We start from the raw sequence: 22,093 nt of genomic DNA on the forward strand, positions 1-22,093 counted from the left end.
CTGTCTCGTAGGAAGTGAAGGCCAGTCGGTTTCAGAGATTTCAGCTCGCTGTGCTCTGCCCGTGATACGTCCTCCGCCTTCCAGGAGACATGATTTATGTCTTGGTTTTGCACCAAGACAGTCCAAGGGGGGATTATCACTTGAGGATTTATAATAATGCACAGAGTCTACTTTCTTGGTCATGTTATCTGTGCTCCTTAGCTGTGTACTAGCTTGCTCATCGCCATTGTTTTGAATCAAAGGCAAGGTTGTTTCATTTCCACACAGTCCATTTACCTCCACGTTTACTTCTAAGCGATGAATTTTTGTCTCCAGTACTGCAATCTTCTGCAGGAGGCTGTGGTAGTCATCTGTGGATAGGGAAGGCATCTTGTTGCTAGTTAGCCTAGCGGTTAGCACCTTTCCAGGCTATTGGGGCTGTTCGGTGCCCAGACACTGTAATCAGGCTTCAGCTGTGTCTAGGCCACAGACACATGGAGCGCTGAGGATAAGGTAACTATAAAAATGTTGCTGTTTCTGTTAAGAACACTTTAGTCCTAATGATCTATAAGTGTCCAGAAGCTATCGCAGGTAAGCTCATACGGAAAAAAGGGAAAAAATCAGCATAAAAATCAATAAAAGAAGAAAAGCATTTAAGGAGCAAACAGATGACGCGTCCACACTCGCAAAAGATACCATTGGGTAAAAGCAGCACAAAAGAGTAGCTATGTCTTCAGTGAGAGCCAAAACAAACCAACTTTTCAGCGTGAAACAACTCAGTTCATGTAACCTGAGGAAACTGTAAGTTTTCTCTAAATATCTTTTAGCTGTGGTTAGCTGGATGTCAGTCTTATGTTACAGACGCTGTGTCGAGCTTGAGCTGCGAGTCATATTTTCGGCGCTACATTGTAGTGAGATAAGTTTGTGGGTATTTTGTGCAGCTTCAGCTGTCCTTTTAACTGCTCGCTGGTTAGCTAGCGTGAGCTATAAGCTAACAGCTAGCATGGTTAATGACGCTAGAGTTCCACGCACATGCAAACAGCTCGTCTCTACTGCTTTAACTGTTAAAACAGAAGACAATACTGCAGCTGACAGGGTTTATTATGTGAAACAGCAGCTTGTTTAGTTTAAACAGTCTGCATTAAGCTGGGCAAACACTGTGCGATTTTTTTTTTTTTTCAGTCGCGTTATTCAGCTCCTGCTCAAACTGTACAATTAAATCGCAGAGGTTAGAAGTTCATAGGTCACGATGCAGGGTCTCACACTATATGGCCTGATGCTCTGATGCGACCCGAGTGCTCAAACTGTGCCTTCATAACATGAAGCTTATCATACAAAATCTGTCCCTCGCTCTCCCTCTCTCTGTCTTACAGACACACACACCATCAACTTTGCTAAATTACTAATGAAAAACATTGACCAGGCAGCTGTGATTGAGTAGCAATGTCCATCCAACTCTTTTCATGGTTGTTGTAGTCATAATAATTTTGTGAGGCCACATTGAAAAGTGTTGGATACAGAAGCGTAGTACGGAAGCGTAGAGCCGCCACCCAGGCAAAAGAAAAATAGAGCTATGTCACATTATAACGTGAAAAGTTTATTATTATAGTATACTATTGTTCTAACAATATTAGATATAGTTCTAACAATATACTTTTCATGTTTGTACAATATACTATCATTTAGGTACAATATACCTATTACAATATACATAATTCTCACGTTCGTACTTGCACTCGTTCTTATTTTAAACTTAATCTGGAATGCAGGATATGAATGACAAGATTTTGTTTTTCATATTTTTCATTATTTTTCAGTTTCAATTTTTTCTTCGGTTTCATTTTAAGCTGGCATCATTTTAACCCTACACACCCTAAAATTTAGTATTTGTTGATGAGATGTTGAAGTGTTAATTGAACAAAGTTAAAATACAGTGGAACCCCGACTTACGAAATTAATCCGTTCCCGAGGGTCTTTCGTAAGTCGAAAATTTTCTTAAGTCGAAACAGCCATTGCACCTTTTGAGTGAGGTGATGCTGAACGATAGGCTAATTGCTAACTAGAACAACAATATGTCGTTCAAGTGGAACAGCGAAGCACGAGTACGGAAGCCAAGGGGTTGTCACATGATTCGGAAGGCCTTGTGGGCATTGTAGGCTCAGCCAATCAGAGCCAGCGGATTTCGTTACACCGGCATTTTGCCGTACCATGGGCAGAAATATTGCCGTTCATTGCCTTCGTAACTTGAATTTTTTGTTAAATGGGGTATTCGTAAGTCGGGGTTCCACTGTATTTTTCACATGATTTCGACTGAGAAGCATGTTTATGTCTCTTTCTTCTTCCTGTAGAGGAGGAGCTTGCCAGGGTACGGTCAGCCTTTGTCTGGAGGGTAACAATAGAAATCCTTAAACTGCTCCTTGAGGCCCTTGTAAGTGATGGTATCTTAAATAAGTTGGAGGAAGAATCGATACTGGAGGGGAACCCACTCAGAGCAGACAAGGCACGCAGCTTGATCGACACAGTGAGGAAAAAAGGAGACAAAGCATGCAAGATAACAATCAAGCATCTTCAGATCAAAGATCCTTCTCTTTTCTCTCAGCTGCGTTTGAACTCTGATCCATCTGCTCAACAAGGTGAGGTCATGCATCAGATACCATGAATAAAAATGGTCACCTTGCAGTTTGTTGAGATGTGAAAGTGAAACCTCAGAATTCATTGTAAGAAAAATGAGAGGGCAAGAACGTCATTCTACGACGAATGTTTGGATTTGTTACATGCCTGCAAATGTATTTTCTAAACTACATGGAGGAATTTTGATGATCGTCATAAACGTGTGAAACTACTTAGATCTAATGTGATCTGTATTTAATTAAACACAAGTGTTCTTTACTTTTAAAAACCATGCAAACTGATTGCCTTAAAAAAGAAAAGTCAGAGTGTTTCTCTAACAAGAGGACACTCTTTAAGCATCGGTCATTTGACTTAAATGTTTAATGAAAAAAATGCCACATTTACATATAATAAAGCAAATTGTGGCCAGAAAGGGTTTACATTATCTTTTGCCATTGTAAATTACGAGAAGAATTAAATGTGAATTACTGAATCTCTCTCAGATGCTTCTTTAAATAACATAGCAGTGGGGAACGTTATGACACTTCAATGTTGTTATTTTTGGTTACAAAGTTTGGAGAAGAGGCACAGAAAGCAGAAACCTGTTTAGCCTGCACATGTTGGCATCAGGTACATATGAAAAGCTGCAAAGCAATGCAGATGTGGAGGTTCAAAACATTTAACGTGGCTTTTTTCAGGAAATACATTTAGGAATTCCTGAAGCCCCTTTTTGATTTCTGGTAGAATGAGTATATTAAAAACTTGATAGGTTAAATAAAGGCCAAAGTACATCACATAGCTCCTTCAGACCAGATTTGTATTTTTCCTTCTTTTTTTCCTTTTTTTGATTCAGATGCTCTTCAGAAGTGTCAGCCTAAACTCAAGTCTCTCTTAAAGAAGAAGTTCCAGTGTGTGTTTGAGGGCATCGCTAAAGCAGGAAACCCAACCCTTCTGAATCAGATCTACACAGAGCTCTACATCACAGAGGGAGGGACTGCAGAGGTCAATGATGAACATGAGGTCAGACAGATTGAAACAGCATCCAGGAAACCACACAGACCTGAAACAACAATCAGACATGAAGACATCTTTAAAGACTCACCCAAAAGACAGGACCTGATCAGAACAGTGCTGACAAAGGGAGTGGCTGGCATTGGGAAAACGGTCTTAACACAGAAATACAGCCTGGACTGGGCTGAAGACAAAGCCAACCAGGACATCCAGTTCATATTTCCATTCACTTTCAGAGAGCTGAATGTGCTGAAAGAGGAAAAGTTCAGCTTGGTGGGACTTGTTCATCACTTCTTTACTGAAACCAAAGAAGCAGGAATCTGCAGCTTTGAAGACTTCCAGGTTGTGTTCATCTTTGATGGTCTGGATGAGTGTCGAGGTCCTCTGGACTTCAACAACACTAAGAGTGTGACTGATATTACGATGCCCACCACAGTTGATGTACTTCTCACAAGCCTGATCAGGGGGACGCTTCTTCCCTATGCTCACGTCTGGATAACCACACGACCTGCAGCAGCAGACCAGATCCCCCCTGAGTATGTTCACAGGGTGACAGAGGTCAGGGGGTTCACTGACCCACAGAAGGAGGAGTACTTCAGGAACCGATTCAGAGATGAGGAGCAGGCCAGCAGGATCATCTCCCACATCAAGAAAGCTCGAAGCCTCCACATCATGTGCCACATCCCAGTCTTCTGCTGGATCACTGCTACAGTTCTGGAGGATGTGCTGGAAACCAGAGAGGGAGGACAGCTGCCCAACACCCTGACTGAGATGTACATCCACTTCCTGGTGGTTCAGGCCAAAGTGAAGAAGGTCAAGTATAATAGAGGACGTGCAACAGATCCACACTGGAGTTCAGAGAGCAGGAAGATGATGGAGTCTCTGGGAAAACTGGCTTTTGATCAGCTGCAGAAAGGAAACCTGATCTTCTATGAATCAGACCTGACAGAGTGTGGCATCGATATCAGAGCAGCCTCAGTGTACTCAGGAGTGTTCACACAGATCTTTAAAGAGGAGAGAGGACTGTACCAGGACAAGGTGTTCTGCTTCATCCATCTGAGTGTTCAGGAGTTTCTGGCTGCTCTTCATGTCCATCTGACCTTCATCAACTCTGGACTCAATCTGCTGGAAGAACAAACAACCCCCAAGAAGTCTAACACAGGACAATCTGCAGAGACACACTTCTACCAGAGTGCTGTGAACAAGGCCTTACAGAGTCCAAATGGACACCTGGACTTGTTCCTCCGCTTCCTCCTGGGTCTTTCATTGCAGACCAATCAGACTCTCCTACGAGGTCTGCTGACACAGACAGGAAGTAGCTCACAGACCAATCAGGAAACAGTCCAGTACATCAAGGAGAAGCTCAGTGAGGATCTGTCTGCAGAGAAAAGCATCAATCTGTTCCACTGTCTGAATGAACTGAATGATCGTTCTCTAGTGGAGGAGATCCAACAGTCCCTGAGATCAGGACATCTCTCCACAGATGAACTGTCTCCTGCTCAGTGGTCAGCTCTGGTCTTCATCTTACTGTCATCAGAAGAAGATCTGGATGTGTTTGACCTGAAGAAATACTCTGCTTCAGAGGAGGCTCTTCTGAGGCTGCTGCCAGTGGTCAAAGCCTCCAACAAAGCTCTGTAAGTAAACATGAACTCATCGCTTCATTCTTAAAATCATGGGAAATAAATCAGAGGTGCTCAGTTCAAAGAACACTACCACTTTAGAAAAATTTAAAAATAGTCACTAAAATAGTCATGATACTTTAAATATTTCTCTCCAGCAGGACATGTCAGCATTTCTGAAATATTTTTGTCTTCAACTCGAATCAAAGCACAATCCAGATCCAGCCTATAAGAACATGAGCTCTGATCCTTCAGCCCCTCTGACAGGTTTATTATCCTCAAGTTGTTCACTTGTCTCCAACAACCAGGAGTCTAGCTCTGTTTTTTAAAGCAAATACTTGAGCTACCAGACTGCACCTACATCGTTTTCAGATGTTCTTATTTTAAGGTCTGGTTTGTGTCTCATCTTTATTGCAATCCCCCATGTCTCTCTGTTTTTCAAATATAAATCTGTTACCTCGGTGTGGCCAGAACAACATGGTGAACCCAAAATACAGACAAAGGTGAAGGAACTGAATATTACTAGACGTGAAGGCTTTATTTACACACAGGAACTTGACACTTGGAATTTTTTAACATGAACTGTGAACTATGGCGGAAGTCAAGCACTTGAAGCTGTGAGCATGAAGTGGGCTCTGTGGTAGGTTTCCGGAAATGGGTCTTGGTTGATGGTAATCTGAGTCACTGTAACAGAGGTAGAGCAGCATCAGAAAGATCACTGGTGGAGGTTACAGTAAGTGAACGAGGTTATCTTCAATGTCTTATTTCTCCAATTTCTGATGTGTCCACCTTTGCAATGATAACTGTGATCAGGGTGAACCAAAAAGGTGCCGTGGTGAACAGATACTTAAGTTTGGTGAATGCAGTTTCAGCTTTGGGGGACCAGATGCATGCTGAGACTTGAGTGGTGCAGCTACCTGACTATAGTTGAAAATGAACAGTCTATAAAAATTTGCTATTCCCAAAACCCATTGGAGATGCTTCTTGAATCTACAATGGGTACAAGGGGTAGGCCACTCTGTTAAAGCTTTCACATTTGCCAGATCCGTCTTCACCTGCCCCCGTGCCAAAATGTAACTGAAAAAAGTTATTGATGAGGAATGGAATTCACACTTTTCTGCTTTGACATAAGGTTTATTCTCCAGCAAACGTTGGAAAAATAGCATGGACATGAGACTGATGTTCCTCGCAGGTTTTGGGAAAAATGAGGATATCATCCAGATACACCAATACGAACCTGTCAAGGAATTCCCGGAGGACATCGTTAACTAATCTTGAAACATTGCGGGAGCATTAGTCAACCCAGGCGGCATGACCAAATACTCGTAGTCCCCCAATGGCATGTTTAAAACGGTCTTCCACTTGTCTCCCTGATTGATCTGGAAAAAGTGGTAAGCGTTGCGGATGTGGGGTTTTGTAAATCCAGTGGCACTGTGAAATGGCCTGAAAGCAGAGCTAATGAGGTAATAGGTACTTATTCTTGATGGTAATATCACTGAGGCCCCTGAAGTAAATGCATGGCCAGAGAGAGCCATCCTTTTTCCCCACAAAAAAGAAGTTCCAACTTGAGATGACAATCGTTGGATTATGCCTGCACCGAGGGATTCCTTAATGTACTTTTCCATAGCCGCACACTCAGGTCTAAGCAGGTTATACAGCCAGCTAGAAGGCCGGGTGGAGCCAGAGAGTAGTTCTATGGTGCTGTCCTGTGGTTTGTGAGGTGGCAGTGAAAGCGCTTTACTTTTGCTAAATACTTCCTGAAGATCATGACATTTGGTGGGGACAGAGGAGAGATCTAAAACAGTCTCAGTGTTGGTTGATGGTTCCACAGGTTCCGGTGGACGGGCAGAAACAAGGCAATTTGAATGACAGAACAGACTCTAACTGATTACCCTCTGACCTGACCAGTCTAAGTGGGGGTTATGTAATTCTAGCCAAGGAAACCCGAGTATGAGTGGTTTGTGAGGTGCATGAAAAGCAAAAAAGGTAAGTGTTTTCTTGTGATTGCCAGGGGTGACAGGCTCTGTGCGCTGAGTTATGTGAGGGGACACTCGGTTATTTAATGACTTAGTGGGAATGGGCGGATTAAGGGGGCATAGAGGGATGTTTAACTGTCTCGCTAACTCAGACTCCATGAGGTTCTAATTGAACAAGAGCCTGAAAGGTCTGGTTAAGTAGAACAGAGAGTTGGAGTTGCAATCTGGGTTTTTATGTTTGTGTGAGTATCCTCCACCCTTATCCCTGAACTTTCCAGTGGGCAGACCCTGGTGTGGAATCGAAAACAGACAGGTTCATCACGAGAAGCAAGCTGATCTTTCATGGTTTGATTTAATGACTGAAAAACATACAGCGGACGGTGGTTAGCACTGTTGCCGCACAGCAAGAAGGTCCTGAGCAAAAGTCTTTACAAACTCAACCAGGAAATCATCATGCGAGCAGAAAGAAAGAGGATGAGCAGATAGGTAAGCAAGAGAAACCCGCCAGCGTCCCAGGTTTCCAGAGAAGGTTCAGGTTCTAGGTACCTGAAATGGGATGTAATTCAATTCAATTCAATTTTATTTATATAGCGCCAAATCACAACAGTCACCTCAATGCGCTTTATATTGTACAGTAGATCGTACAGTAATAGATACAGAGAAAAACCCAACAATCATATGACCCCCTATGAGCAAACACTTTGGCGACAGTGGGAAGGAAAAACTCCCTTTTAACAGGAAGAAATTTTTGGTGTCAAAGTCAAAGCACAGATCCACCCAGTCTCTGTATTTCAGCTTATTTCCTTTATACACACATTTAACAGGAACAGTTTCAGACAGCTAGTGTTTACCTGACATTACCTGCGTACCTCACAGTTTGCAGGTAATGGGCATAATAATTACTGAACAGAGACATCCTGCTGTGAACTTTGTTGCTGTGGATCTAAAATGTAAAAATACATCTGAGAAGATTTCTAATCATGATTTTATGAGCCCCCAAAGTTTGATTCTGTTCATCTGGACGTAGCGCTCTCAGCGGGAGAAACATTTTGTCACTCATCAAGATGACTTCTTCAGGCTCAGCTGACTGCAGCTTTCCCCAATCTTATAAAGAGTACATCTGCATAATGACTCAAACCTAATGGTCAAGGAACTGACCTCCCAGCCTTATTGTTCCTTCAGTGGGCTGGTTTCAGTCATTATGCAAATGTACTTTTTATAGGGTTGGAAACCAGAAGTCAGCTGAGACTGACGAAGTCACCTGGATGAGTGACGAAATGTTTCTCCTACTGAAAGCGCTACGTCCAGATGAACAGAATCAACTTTTGGGATTTACTAACCTGGATGATTGAGCATGGATCAAGACGGGTTTTTATGAGGTATACAGTTTCTTATAATTTCTAAACCAGAAGGTTGAGGAGATGGAGCTCATGATAACTGGCTACTGCCCTTCAGCGTGCTTTATGAAATCATCCAATCAAAATAAAGTTGGCCTTTAGGGAGAGCGGGGCTTTAAAGGGGAATGAGCCAAAGCAGCTTTTAGACAGAAAATGAAATGAGAGTCCAGGATGTGATACATTATTTATAACTACATTTACAGTAATCACACATATTAGAATTAATAAAGTGACCAGCAGTACTGTAGTAAGTGTAATACTGCAGTACTCACAGGCCTGTGCCAGCAGACACTGAACTACTGTCACTAAATCAACCTGGTCTTCACTGGTTTCCATTTACATACATTGGAATAATTGTGTTTAATTTGAAATATTTTTCTTCTGTTACACTTAAATTCTTGAACATTTTTTTATTTAATTGTGCATTGTAGTGTACTCATTTGTACACATTTGATTACTTAGATTCAACATATAAAGAGATTTTATTTGATAATAAATATTATTGTTTTGTTGTTCTTGTTATTTTTTTCAGGCTGAGCAGCTGTAAGCTGTCAGAGAAAGTCTGTACAGATTTGTTGTCAGTGGTCAGCTCCCAGTCCTGTAGTCTGAGAGAGCTGGACTTGAGTACCGACAGCCTGAAGGCTTCAGCAGTAAAGCTTCTGTCTGCTGCAGTGGAGAGTCCACACGCCAAACTGAATATTCTGAGGTCTGACCGATTTGTATTCTTTTTTCTTTTGTTTGTTTGTTTTGTTTTGTTTTTAACTGAGAAAATAAATCCAGCAATTTAAACAGTAGAGGTAAACTTGATCAATTTACTGTTGTTTCGTACCACATCTGCTCAGCATAAAACAACAAGGATTCTTAAAATATAAGATTAGTTATTGCACCCTGATTACACTTTAACATCAGTCTTTGTTCATGTTTTCATTTTCAGACTCAACGGCTTAATGATGTGGAAACCAGGGTTGCAGAACACAAAGATAAGCTCCAGAACACAGACGAGATTTTGTCTGAGATACTAACAATGCAATTCAATGTTATTTATATAGCGCCAAATCACAACAAAAGTCACCTCAAGGCACTTCATAAATACAGAGAAAAACCCAACAATCACATGACCCCCTATGAACAAGCACTTTGGCGACAGTGGGAAGGAAAAACTCCCTTTTAACAGAAAGAAACCTCTGGCAGAACCAGGCTCAGGGAGGGGCGGGGCCATTTGCTGTGATTGGTTGGAGTGAGAGAAGGAAGACAGGATAAAGACATGCTGTGGAAGAGAGACAGAGGTTAATAACACATATGATTCAATGCAGAGAGGTCTGTTAACACATAGTGAGTGAGAAAGGTGACTGGAAAGGAAAAACTCAATGCATCATGGGAATCCCCGGCAGCCTACGTCTATTGCAGCATAACTAAGGGAGGATTCAGGGTCACCTGGCCCAGCCCTAACTATATGCTTTAGCAAAAAGGAAAGTTTGAAGCTGATCTTCAAAGTAGAGAGGGCGTCTGTCTCCTGAACTCAAACTGGGAGCTGCTTCCACACCCAGTCCAACATAGCCAGGCTTTCTTTGCTGCTTTGACAAAACCTCAAATCCCAGTCAGAGATGATGAGCATCATCACAGTGATGATCATTTCTCTATTAACCCAGGCTTTCTGCTTCAGGATCTGTGCACGCTCAGAAAACAAGGAGACCTTTAAACATAATTTCACTAAATGGATGGATTGAGCTCAGCCTACAGATGAACTGGTGCCAGAGATCATAAAGAACATCAAACAGTCAAATTCAACACTTTTAATGGAAATATGAGATTAATCTTAAAAGTAGAGATAGTGTCTGTCTCCTGAATCCAAACTGGAAGCTGGTTCCACAGAAGAGGGGCCTGAAAACTGAAGGCTCTGCCTCCCATTCTACTTTCAAATACTCTAGGAACAACAAGTAGGCCTGCAGTGTGAGAGCGAAGTGCTCTAATGGGGTGATATGGTACTACAAGGTCATTAAGATAAGATTGGGCCTGATTATTTAAGATCTTGTATGTGAGGAGCAGGATTTTGAATTCAATTCTGGATTTAACAGGAAGCCAATGAAGGGAAGCCAATACAGGAGAAATCTGCTCTCTCTTTCTAGTCCCTGTCAGGACTCTTGCTGCAGCATTTTGGATTAACTGAAGGCTTTTCAGGGAGTTTTTTGGACATCCTGATAATAACGAATTACAATAGTCCAGCCTGGAAGTAATAAATGCATGAACTAGTTTTTCAGCGTCACTCTGAGACAGGATATTTCTAACTTTAGAGATGTTGCGCAAATGGAAGAAAGCATGCAGGAAAAGTTTCAAACAAAACTAACATCACTGGAGGCTTACTCGAGGGGGGAGTCGCTCAGACTGTACAGGGTGCCGGAGGGAGAAGAATCGGGAGCTCCATCTATGGCCCACTTTGTGGAGAAGCTACTCCGGGAGAATCTCGCCATCCCACCATCAACACCGTTACAAATTCAGAGAGCACACAGAGTGTTATCATTACTCCCTCCGGACGGCTCCCAACCCAGATCGATCCTGGTAAAATTCCTGTGCTTCACGGTTAAAGAAGAAGTGCTGAGGCTCGCTTGGCAAAAGAAAGGTTTTATGCTGAATTCCAGCAAGATCAACCTCGACCACGATTACCCCCCTGAGATCATGGCTATGAGGAAGGAGTATGCAGAGGCACGAAAGGTCCTAAAAGAGAAGAATGTACGGTTTAGGACCCTCTACTCAGCGCGCCTTAAGGTTTTTTTCGAAGAAGGAGTGAAAACCTACAACACGGTGGAGGAGGCAACGGCTGACCTGGCGAGTCGGGGCCTGCCGGTAAAGGTGATTACACCACCGGCAACCCCCAGAGAAAAACTACAAAGATGCCCACTGTGGCGGGGAGTTGGTGGTCGGCGTCCGCGTCAGATCCGAGGAGCTGCGGGATATAGAGAGAAGCTGCAAGTATACAGACGTGAAGAGAACGAATTTAATGTTATGTATTAGCTATGGACAACATGGTGAAATATGGTTACTGTCGAGCTAAAATGGGTGGGGCTTCTCGTGCTGTGAGTGACGTCGCAGTGGAAAGCCCCCTAACTCAGGGAGTAATAAGGGGTTTCCCTTCAAGTTGTGAGGGTGTCAGTGGAAGTGCTCCACTGTCAGAAGCCAGCTTAGGAGCTTTCAAGCTCCAGTTATGTTCAAATGTTTTCAGTTCATTCCTAACTTTTTTCACTTGTTACTGTTTTAAGAGGGGGTTGCCTGCTGCTATTGAGTTTATGCGCTGTGGTAACTTAATATGTCTTTATGGGAAGTGAGTCAGTGAAAGTAATCTCTTTTAATGTTAACGGGGTTCTGAACGTGATTAAGATGAATAAGATACTGTCCAAACTAAGGAAGGAGAAGGCCCAGATTGCATTACTTCAGGAGACACACATGAACCAAGTAGATCACTTGAGATTGAAAAGAAAGGGTTTTAAATATGTATTCTCCTCTTCCGTTAAGTCCAAACACAAGAGGGGTGTGGCTACACTTATCTCTGGTACACTTAACTATGAACATATCTAAGAACTCTGTGACGAGGAAGGCAGATTGGTTAGAATAACAGAATGGATAGAGGGGTCTGAAATCACAATTTTAAATGTTTATGCTCCCCCCGGGAGCGATTGGCTATTCTATAGGAATAGGTTTGATTTATTGGTGGATTCTCAGGGGATAGTTGTCTGTGCGGGGGTTTTAACTTTAGACTTGACCCTAAACTAGACTCCTCCTCCCCAACCAACCAGGTAACAGCACTTACTAGAAAAGTCAATTCCTATATGGTAGAGATGGGGATAATAGATGTATGGAGGGACCGCTACGCATCTACCAGAAATTTCACTCATTACTCTGGTTCCTTTAAAGTGTATGCAAGGCTGGACTACTTTTTTATGTTTAAAGTTGATAGGTTTAGGGTCAAAGACTGTGACATATTAACAAGAGATCTATCTGACCACAGTCCTATCTCTCTATCTTTGCAGGTGGCTAGGAAAAAATGTACCACACTGTGGAAATTGTTATCGCACCTTAATGATCCTGCCATAGTTTCCAAATTAAAGGTAGACATTAAAGAATTTCTAGATGTTAATGACACAGGAGAGGTATCTCCAGCTATTCTTTGGGATACGCTCAAAGCGGTAATGAGAGGTACATTAATTTCTAACGCCTCCCACTTAAAGAGAATCAAAGGGCAAAAATTAGCAGAACTACAGGCAAATTTAAAGTTGAAAGAATAGGAAGACATAAACACTGCAAATCCTACTCTGAAGCAGGATATCAGGAAAATACAGGATGAAATTAATGATATTTACACCCAGGAGGCCCAAAATAACTTAATTTTTTTGAGGCAAAAATACTATGAGACAGGAGGGAAATCTGCAAAATATCTGGCACATAAATAACGCAAACAACTAGAGGAAAGTACGATATACCAAATCAAGGACCCCAAGACTAATATTCTGGAATCAAAATTAGAAGACATTCAGAAATGTTTTGAGACCTTCTTTAGGGAGCTGTACTCACAGCCCAATGCTACGGAGGAGAATTGTACTGATGCCTTTCTTAGCTCTCTAGAATTACCTTCACTCCCGTCTCTCAAAAATGAGCTTCTAACACATCCCATTTTAGTGGAAGAAATTAATGCTTTTTCCAGATTAAAACCAGGTAAGGCAGTTGGGCCGGACGGGTTCAGTTCTCAGTGGTATCGCACCCTGAGGGCAGATCTAGTCCCCACATTGCTGAAGTCATTTAACTACATCCTACAGGAGGGAGAAATCCCACCCTCCTGGAGGGAGGCAACTATTTCAATTATCCCAAAAGAGGGGAAAGATAAACGAGAATGTGGAAACTATCGACCAATCAGTGTCCTTAACTTGGATTACAAACTATTTACTTCTATTCTTGCTCGTAGGCTGGAGAAGTTTTTACCTGACCTCATCGATTTAGATCAGACTGGTTTCATTCACTATAGACAAACAACTGACAACATTAGGAGAATATTACACATCTCTACTCAAATTTACAGTAAATCGGGATAATGAGAAAATTAAGTACCTGGGAATATATTTGACTGCGGACCTCTCGCTGCTCTTTCAGGCAAACTATGAGCCAATATCTGCAAGTATAAAAGCTGATTTGCACAGATGGAATCTGGTCCCCTTTATGCGTCTCAGCTCCCGGGTAACCGCAATCAAGATGGACACGCTCCCCAGACTGCTTTATCTTTTTAGAAACTTGCCAATAGAAGTGAGCGATTACCAATTTATTGAGTGGGACAAATGGATCTCCAGATTTATCTGGCAGGGCCGAAAGCCAAGGATTAAATATGCTACCCTCCAGCTCCCCAAGGAAAAGGGAGGACTGGGTCTCCCCTGCCTCAGGAATTACTATTATGTCGCTCAAATAACCCCCCTCTTATATTGGTGTAACAAAACATACACGGCTAGGTGGAAGGAACTGGAGTCCAGCCTGTTGGACCGATTCCCCCTACAAGCTGTAATGGCAGATAAGGGTCTAATGTGCCGGCTGGAAAAGCTGGGGAACCCCTGGTTAACCCACACCCTCCAAGTTTGGCAGAAGGTAATCAACATCTGTGGGATACACAAAATGCTAAAAATCTTCAGGTGGGTTGCTTTCGACTCGGATTTTATTCCAAACAGACACGACTCTAACTTTGAAGCATGGATATCCTATGGCCTTACGACATTCCTCTCTCTTACTCATAGAAATATTGTGCTCAGATTTGAGGCCTTACGGGACGATCACAACCTGACAAAATACAACTTTCATAGAAACTTACAGCTGAGATCATATATTGATCATGAATGCAAACTGTCCGACTTCAATGATGCTGAGTCGCATTTTTTCCTCATCCTGAAAAATGCCACAACCATGACCCCTACTAAATCTATTTCTAAACTATACAAAGCCCTCTCTAGTGCCAGCAAGGATAATACTTTATACACTAAGGATAAATTGGAAAAGGAATCAGGGATTGCTATTTCTGTGGGGGAGTGGGAAAATGTTTTGTACTGCCAGTGGTCCACGTCCAGTTCTATGAGCTGGAAGGAACATGGCTGGAAGAATATTATTAGGTACTTCAAGACTCCATATCAGGAGAGGTACAAAGGGGCTTATATGCAATGCTGGAGACAATGCGGCTCGACTGTTGCTAACCATTTTCATGTCTTTTGGGACTGTCCCAAGTTAAAAAACGTTCAGGTCTCCTTAAGTGCAGTCTTTAACGTTCAAATACCTTTAGATTTTAAGGTTTTATACATGGGTTTGGTCCCCTTTCTGGAATGTAGGAGTGAGATTAAGTTGGTGCAATTACTCTTGGTGGCAAGTAAAAAAACAATTACTAGAAGATGGTTAAGCCCAGCCCAGCCTACCCTAGACGACTGGTTTGGGATCATTTTAGAGATATTTAGGATGGAAAAACTTACATATCTGTTAAGAAATCAAAAAGCCAAATTCTACCAAATTTGGAACAATTGGATCCAATTCATCACCCCCACGAGGGCTGACTTCACTTGATCTCACTATTACTTGGTTGTTTTTTGTTTGTTTGTTTTTTACATTTACTTCTATTACTATTGCTTGTTTATTTACTTATTTCTTCACAATGATTGCAGCATGGGCACCCCTCCCAGTTTGTGTTTATAGTTCCATGTAATGTGTTCTATATATCTCCTTTGGGAGAGCATGCGAGCAACTGTCCTAGTAATAGCTAGTGGAGGTTAATATGCACCCACTGATCACTTTGTTTATCATTTGCTCTCCTGGACTTAATCTAAAACCTGGAAGGACTTTGTTCCCATGTTATTCATATACTGCTATGCAGATGGTTTTTTCTTGTCCAATCCAAATAAAGATATAATTAAAAAAAAACATTTTATTCAAGTTCATCCATATGATGTTGTATCTTAGTATGTTAAGGTTTCATCAAAAATAAAAAGATGGCATGTAATATAATAACAAACTTTACATAAGTATTATAGATTATCTTTTGTTTTTCAGACTGGGTGGCTGTAACCTGTCAGAGAGAAGCTGTGAAGCTCTGTGCTCAGTCCTCAGCTCCCAGTCCTCCAGTCTGAGAGAGCTGGACCTGAGTAACTCTGACCTGCAGGATTCAGGAGTGAAGCTTCTGTCTGCTGGACTAAAGAGTTCACAGTGTGCAGTGGAAACTCTCAGGTCAGGATTCAAACGTTAACACATATGATCATTTAAAATATGAATTATATTATTGATTGACTTATCTATAGAGCTTTTAGCTAAACTTATATTTATATTTGAGTGGATTATTAGACTCTGAATTACTGTGTAAAATTTGTCACAGTCATACGATTTTGTTTATTTATTTATTTTTTAAATTCATGTACTGGCCATTTTACATAAATTTGGCTAATCTTCTACAATATATACATTTGATTTCGTTAGGAACAAAATGTTCAAATTACATATTTTGCTGGATATTGGGTATTAATGAAATTATTATGTCTTTAATGACACCACATTTCCATATGTAGGAGGTTACTGGTGGTATTGTTTCAGTGTCTGAGTTTTCCTTGCAAAGAAACATCTGGAATTTAACAATACATGTTTTAAAGCTGTTTTCTCCAAAGGGATTTGTATTAGTGATGGTAAATTTGATTCTTTTTACCGAATCGAGTTTAAATGAGTCACTCACCAAAATGAATCGGGTTTTTTAAGTCATTTGAGTCTCTGAGTCAGTTGCCCAGAGAGTGCCAAAAATGTACTTTTTCTCTCAAACTTAATTTGTTTTTATTTTCATGTAAATCCTACTGCTACGATGAGTGACTGAAAAATAAAAACAACTATTTTATAGAGCAAAAAAGAATAAGATTTCTAAATTGGACATTTATTTTTGTTTATGTTATTAGTATTTCCTCTTTATCATCTTTGCACAAAAACAAAGTGTAGACTGAATGTTATATTGCATCAGTCAGACTATCAGGCTTCATCTCAGATGAAGGAGTGACTCTTCCGTGGTAACAAACTGTGAGTTTCAGCAGCTGAGAGGCAGGAGGGAAGGGTGAGTGAGTGGTCTTGATGCATTCTCAGTCTAGACTAGACTAGAAAGAGGGGCGCTGCTCTTGTGGCGACCAGCAGGTTGTCTCTCTCTGTCAGTGTCAGTGTTTTAACTTATTTTATTTCATTCTTTTATTCCTTTATATATATTTTTTTTTTGCCTGAGGAAATTCTATAGCATCGGCTTGTGCTTTGTGGAACTTCTTTTAACGAAGATGGGTTTTTTATTTCGCATGGTTTTATTGGCAATCCTGACGGTTGTTTGGAGTCATTCCTTTACCATCAATAATCCTGGCTAATGTGCAGTCTCTGAGGAGTAAATTGGATAAACTGCATTTGAATGTCGCACACTTGCGTGGCTACAGGGATACATGTCTAATGGCATTCACAGAGACTTGGCTCAAGGACTCTGACCCTGATTGTTCTCTGGAACTAAATGGCTTCGGGTTTCCCATACGTTTGGATCGAGACCCCGGAGCTACCCAGAAATCTCAAGGAGGAGTGTGTTTGTATATAAATCAGAAATGGTGTAAAAATGTGACCGTTCGTAGACAAGTGTGTCTGCCTGACATTGAGCTCCTCTCTGTGTCTTTGAGGCCGTTTTATCTGCCGAGGGAATTCCCACAGATCAACGTCACCGTTGTTTACATCCACCCTAAAGCGAATCGTAAGAATGCGACTGACACCATCTCCATTTTTTTCCTAATAACAAACCATGGTCTTCAAAAGGTCTTATGAGGCTGATTCATGAAAGGAAAAAAGCTTTTATTGAAGGGAATATCTTGAAAGTTAGAGAAATTAGGAAGGAGATCAGATCAGAAATTAAAAAAGCCAAAGTAAAATACAAGGATAAGGTAGAGGCGGAGATGGGTAGCAATAACTTAAGGGTGGCCTGGACAGGCATGAAACACATGACTGGTCACTGTTACAGTGACTGTAATAAGATAAGTCTTCCTGGTTTTAGTTCAGACTCTCAGTTAGCAAGTAGAGAAGCTTATAGACCCTCTACAATTTGCATACAGGCCTCGTAGACGTGTTGATGATGCAGTGGTCACTCTGTTGAACTTCCTTTATCGCCATCTTGATGGCGCCAAAGCTCATGCTCAGCTCTTATTTATTGATTTTTCTTCAGCTTTTAATACTATCCAGCCACATCTTTTAGCTGATAAACTTCTTAACCAGTTTACACTTGATCTTAATCTCGTTGGTTGGGTTTTAAACTTTTTAACTGACAGATCTCAGTGTGTGAGAGTGAATGGCTGTTTTTCCAAACAGCTGAACTCTTCCACTGGCTCACCGCAAGGTTGTTGTCTCTCTCCTCTACTGTATATTTTGTACACTAATGACTGTCGCAGTACACAGGCCAACAGGCATTTCATTAAATACGCAGATGACACAGTCATTGTAAGCCTCCTTCATGGTGAAGAGGATTCCCATGGGCCTGTTGTGGATGAGTTTGTTTCGTGGTGTGATCAGTCCTTCTTAATGATCAGCACCTTGAAAACCAAGGACATGGTTATTGACTTCAGGGAGACATCCCCTCATCCTGCGCTAACAGTGGTAAATGTGCAGCCATTGAACTGGTGGACAGTTATAAGTATTTGGGGGTTGTTCTTGATAAAGCTCTGTGCTTTGAGTCACATCTTGCTGCTACAGTGAAAAAGGTTCAACAAAGACTTTTTAAGGAGGTTGAGAGGTTTCAATGTTTCATCTGCAATGATGACTCGTTTTTTATAAAAGTTTTATTGAATCTGTTTTAACTTTCTGTATCATTGCTTGGTACGGTAATATGTCTCTGAATAATAAGACCAGACTTAACAACCTGGTTAAAGTGGCTGGTAAGATTTCAGGGAGGTCTCAGGTCCAGCTTGTGGACTTTTATAACAGGCAGGTGCTGAGGAAGGCGACCTCTGTCATGTTGTGTTCAGATCATCCTCTCTTTAATGATTTTCAACTGCTTCCATCAGGTCGTCGTTATAAAGTGCCTGCAGTGAAGACAAAGAGACATAGATTGTCTTTTGTACCTACTGCTATTATCATAGTTAATAACACTGAACCATATGTGTTGTTGCCATTGCACATTGTACTTTTTTGATGAAAAATCTAGGTTGTTTTCTCAGGCTTATATTATATTATATTATTTTGGAGTGTGTATGTGATGTGTTGGTTGCCTGTTTGTTTGTTTGTACGGACATACTGCAAATCAATTTCCCATTAGGGACAATAAAGTTACCAATAACCAATAATCATCCAGGTAAGTAAATCTCCAAAAGTTGATTCTGTTCATCTGGACGTAGCGTTTTGTGGGAGAAATGTTTCATCATCATCCAGGTGACTTCTTCAATCTCGGCTGACTGCAGGTTTCAATCTTATAAACAGTACATTTGCATAATGACTGAAACCAGCCCACTGAAGGAACAATGGGCTGGGAGGTCAGTTCCTTAATCATAATTATGCAAATTCTCATGACCATTGATCAAAGCCCACTGATCAAAGCCCACTGATCAAAGCCCACTGATCAAAGCCCACTGATCAATAGCCATGAGAACCATTCACAGAGAGTTGGGGAATGGCTGCAATCACAGCATTTTAATCATTATTTTAAAGGCTGTAGATTGGAGCCATTGCTCTAACAGTGTACAAATGTAACAGGGCTTGGTGCTGATGCTAACAGTGCTAGCTGCTTCAGCCTTTATTTACACATTATAAGCACATTTAGCTTATTTTAAACAGTATATAAAACAGCTAGTACTGCTGGGACGTTATATTTTCACAAGCTAACATGAGCCAATCAGTGAGATGTCTAGCCATGACAGTTGTATGTTGCTGTGAGAAGAGTCGGGCTACATACAGTGATGATAGTGTTAGCCATGTTAGCATTTAGCTTCTATGTTTTTATAGTTTACACTTCTTGTTTATTGCTAGCTGCTCTGTTTAGTTGCTTTAGGGTTTCTTAGTTTACTTTTCCTGCATTATTTTGGTAGTTATCGTGCTTGGTGTCATAAGTTCAGTTTGACTTCCTCCCCTGACATTGTCTACATTAGTTTCAGCTGTGGAAGGATTTATTGAGTGTTTTCTATTTCTTCCATTTGAACAATAGTGGTGCACTCTATGCTTGTAGCTGCTGTGTGCTACGTTCTTCTGTCAAACAAGATGCCGCCTGTGTTTGGCTTTGCCGCCGCTGCAGCTTGCTGGAGGCAACAATGTAGTTTTTCACTGTCGTCAATCATTTTTTGTAATGTCATTTTTGCTCTTTTGAGTTCTGACTTAATTTCTGCTGCTTTAAATTATGATTGGGAGATACTGTTAACCCTTTAAGGCCGGTCAGAGTGGGAACGCTCAGTTTTGCGTAACTATTTTTAAATGCCTGTAGATCGGCAACCACACAAGCTAGTGCAATAATTTTTATTTTTGCATGTGAAACCGGAGTTGTACTTACATCTTATGTATCCAGCTTATCCTAGGTCACCGTTTCCTTCCACACATAGCTTTGCAAAAGTTGCATGAAAAGCACTTGCAGCAACAAAAAAGTAATATTCCAGAAACACGCTTTGCCAATCCGATCAGATGTTCATAGCACTTCCTACGTTGGAATAGATGTCAGCCCAAACTATCGTATGTCCGCCATTACCTGCCCGAAACCTGAAGTGACGTCGTTTTTGCGAAAATTCTAGTTGTTTGTTTGTTTGTTTGTTTTTACCTTGAAGCCTACACTGGTGTTTTTAAAAGTCATGTTTGAGTTTACCCTTTCAGTATAGTTTCTGGGAGGCTTAGAACTCAAATTACACAGTTGGAAATAGTTTATTTTGATGCACTGAAGTTTTTCTTGCAAATTCACATGGTAGTATTTATTTTAGTTTTTCATGCAGTATATACAATTTGGTGTATCTCAAAAATACAACTATGGATACACTCAAATTACATTTCCTGTGGTTGGAAACTATTTTGTGCAACTTTTTTAGTTCTTCCGTTTTGAGGGATAAACCTCTTAAATTTCTCTAACTACAAATATATGTAAAAATACAAAACAAAACAATTTTCAATTTGTTCTAGTTTATTGCACTTTTTGCTGTATATGTATATATGTATATGTAGTTACTATGGACTGAATGCATACATATTATTAAAATTTGGGCTATAACGGTTGTATTGATGTATAGCAACTTGAACTGCTCCCCAAAATGGCACTACAGCAGTGGTTCCCAAACTTTTTTTGCTGGGCCCCCCTTTGTTTTACACGAAAAACGTTCGCCTCCCCCCCGGCGCGTGAACAGCACGCACACGCACTAACACATCCTCCAACCACACACGCCCATATTTTGCTCCATTGCGGTTTATTTCACACCTCAAACATTTAGTAAACAATTAAGCAAATACAAGTAATCTGCAATAAATTACAGGTAGTAAGAAAATAAACTACTAAATCTTTTACGCTACGTCCGCACCTACACTGGTATTTTTGAAAACGCAGCTGTTTCATCCAAACAGTGTTTCAAATCACCAAAAACTGAGATTTTTTTAAAACTCCTTTTTTGCGGACGAGGAATACAGAGTTCATCTGGCAACGTCAAAGGTTGCGCCTTTTTTCACGTCACGTTATTGTTTATGTGAGATGAATTGCAGAATGGCAGACAGAGACAAAATACTGTTAATCTGAGTATCTGCAGGTTTCACACGCAGTTACTGTCCCTCCATTTACAAAGGCGTCACGGGTAGTTGTTTTTTCTTCTTCTGTAATACTAATCAACATTGCTGTCAATACATTTTCAAAAAATGCCTCTCTGTGCAAAATGGGTTCAAAAACATAAACAGCTGTGGGATCCTGTTTGTCTGTGATTTGAATCGAGGGAACAAATCGTGGCAGGATCAGCCTGATGTTATTTGTATCCCGCTGTAACTTTACTCTATAAAGAGCAAACATCTCCAAAATGTCAGGAGTAGTTAGTCACTACAACAAGTGTTTGTGAACTAAAAATTAAGAATGTGGGATCCTGTTTGTCCATGATTGGAAGAGCCCAGCGCTGCTCCCGACGCAGGGACCTACCTCAGCACCTGTGCAGGTGAAGCCAAAGGGCAGATTTGCTTCACCATATTTTCTAGTCTTTGGCTTAGAATGAAGTTGGTTTGGAAACATATTCAGCGATGCTTCATCTCCTGCTTTGCGTTTCTGTGGGCGCCGTGCTAGCAGTGTTCAAGCGTTTTGTTCCCCTCCCTTTTCATACCGCGCCCCCCCTGCCATGGCTCTGCGCCCCCCCTAGGGGGCGGGCACCACAGTTTGGGAAGGTCTGCACTACAGCATGTAAAAATCTAAAGATAAGCTCTGGCAGACTTGGTTCTATGGTAGGTCTTAAAGGGTTTAACATCAAAGATTCAGTGGAGAGCTACTGTAACAGCTGAACAGAAAAACTCT

General features: G+C 41.2%; 1 protein-coding gene across 1 annotated transcript in view; it reads left to right on the top strand.

The window, feature by feature from the left end:
* Positions 1-22,093, top strand: part of LOC146634353 (uncharacterized) — a 453,764-nt gene that overhangs the window by 419,789 nt on the left and 11,882 nt on the right. The window contains exon 9 of the mRNA XM_085376958.1: positions 15,652-15,825. Coding sequence (XP_085233084.1) covers positions 15,652-15,825 — 174 coding nt within the window. The remainder of the gene's footprint in view (positions 1-15,651; positions 15,826-22,093) is intronic.

This window comes from Diplotaxodon limnothrissa, linkage group LG3, assembly GCF_057381915.1.
Source record: "Diplotaxodon limnothrissa isolate DT_005_m linkage group LG3, D_limnothrissa_male_GT1.1, whole genome shotgun sequence".
Lineage (NCBI taxonomy): Eukaryota > Metazoa > Chordata > Actinopteri > Cichliformes > Cichlidae > Diplotaxodon > Diplotaxodon limnothrissa.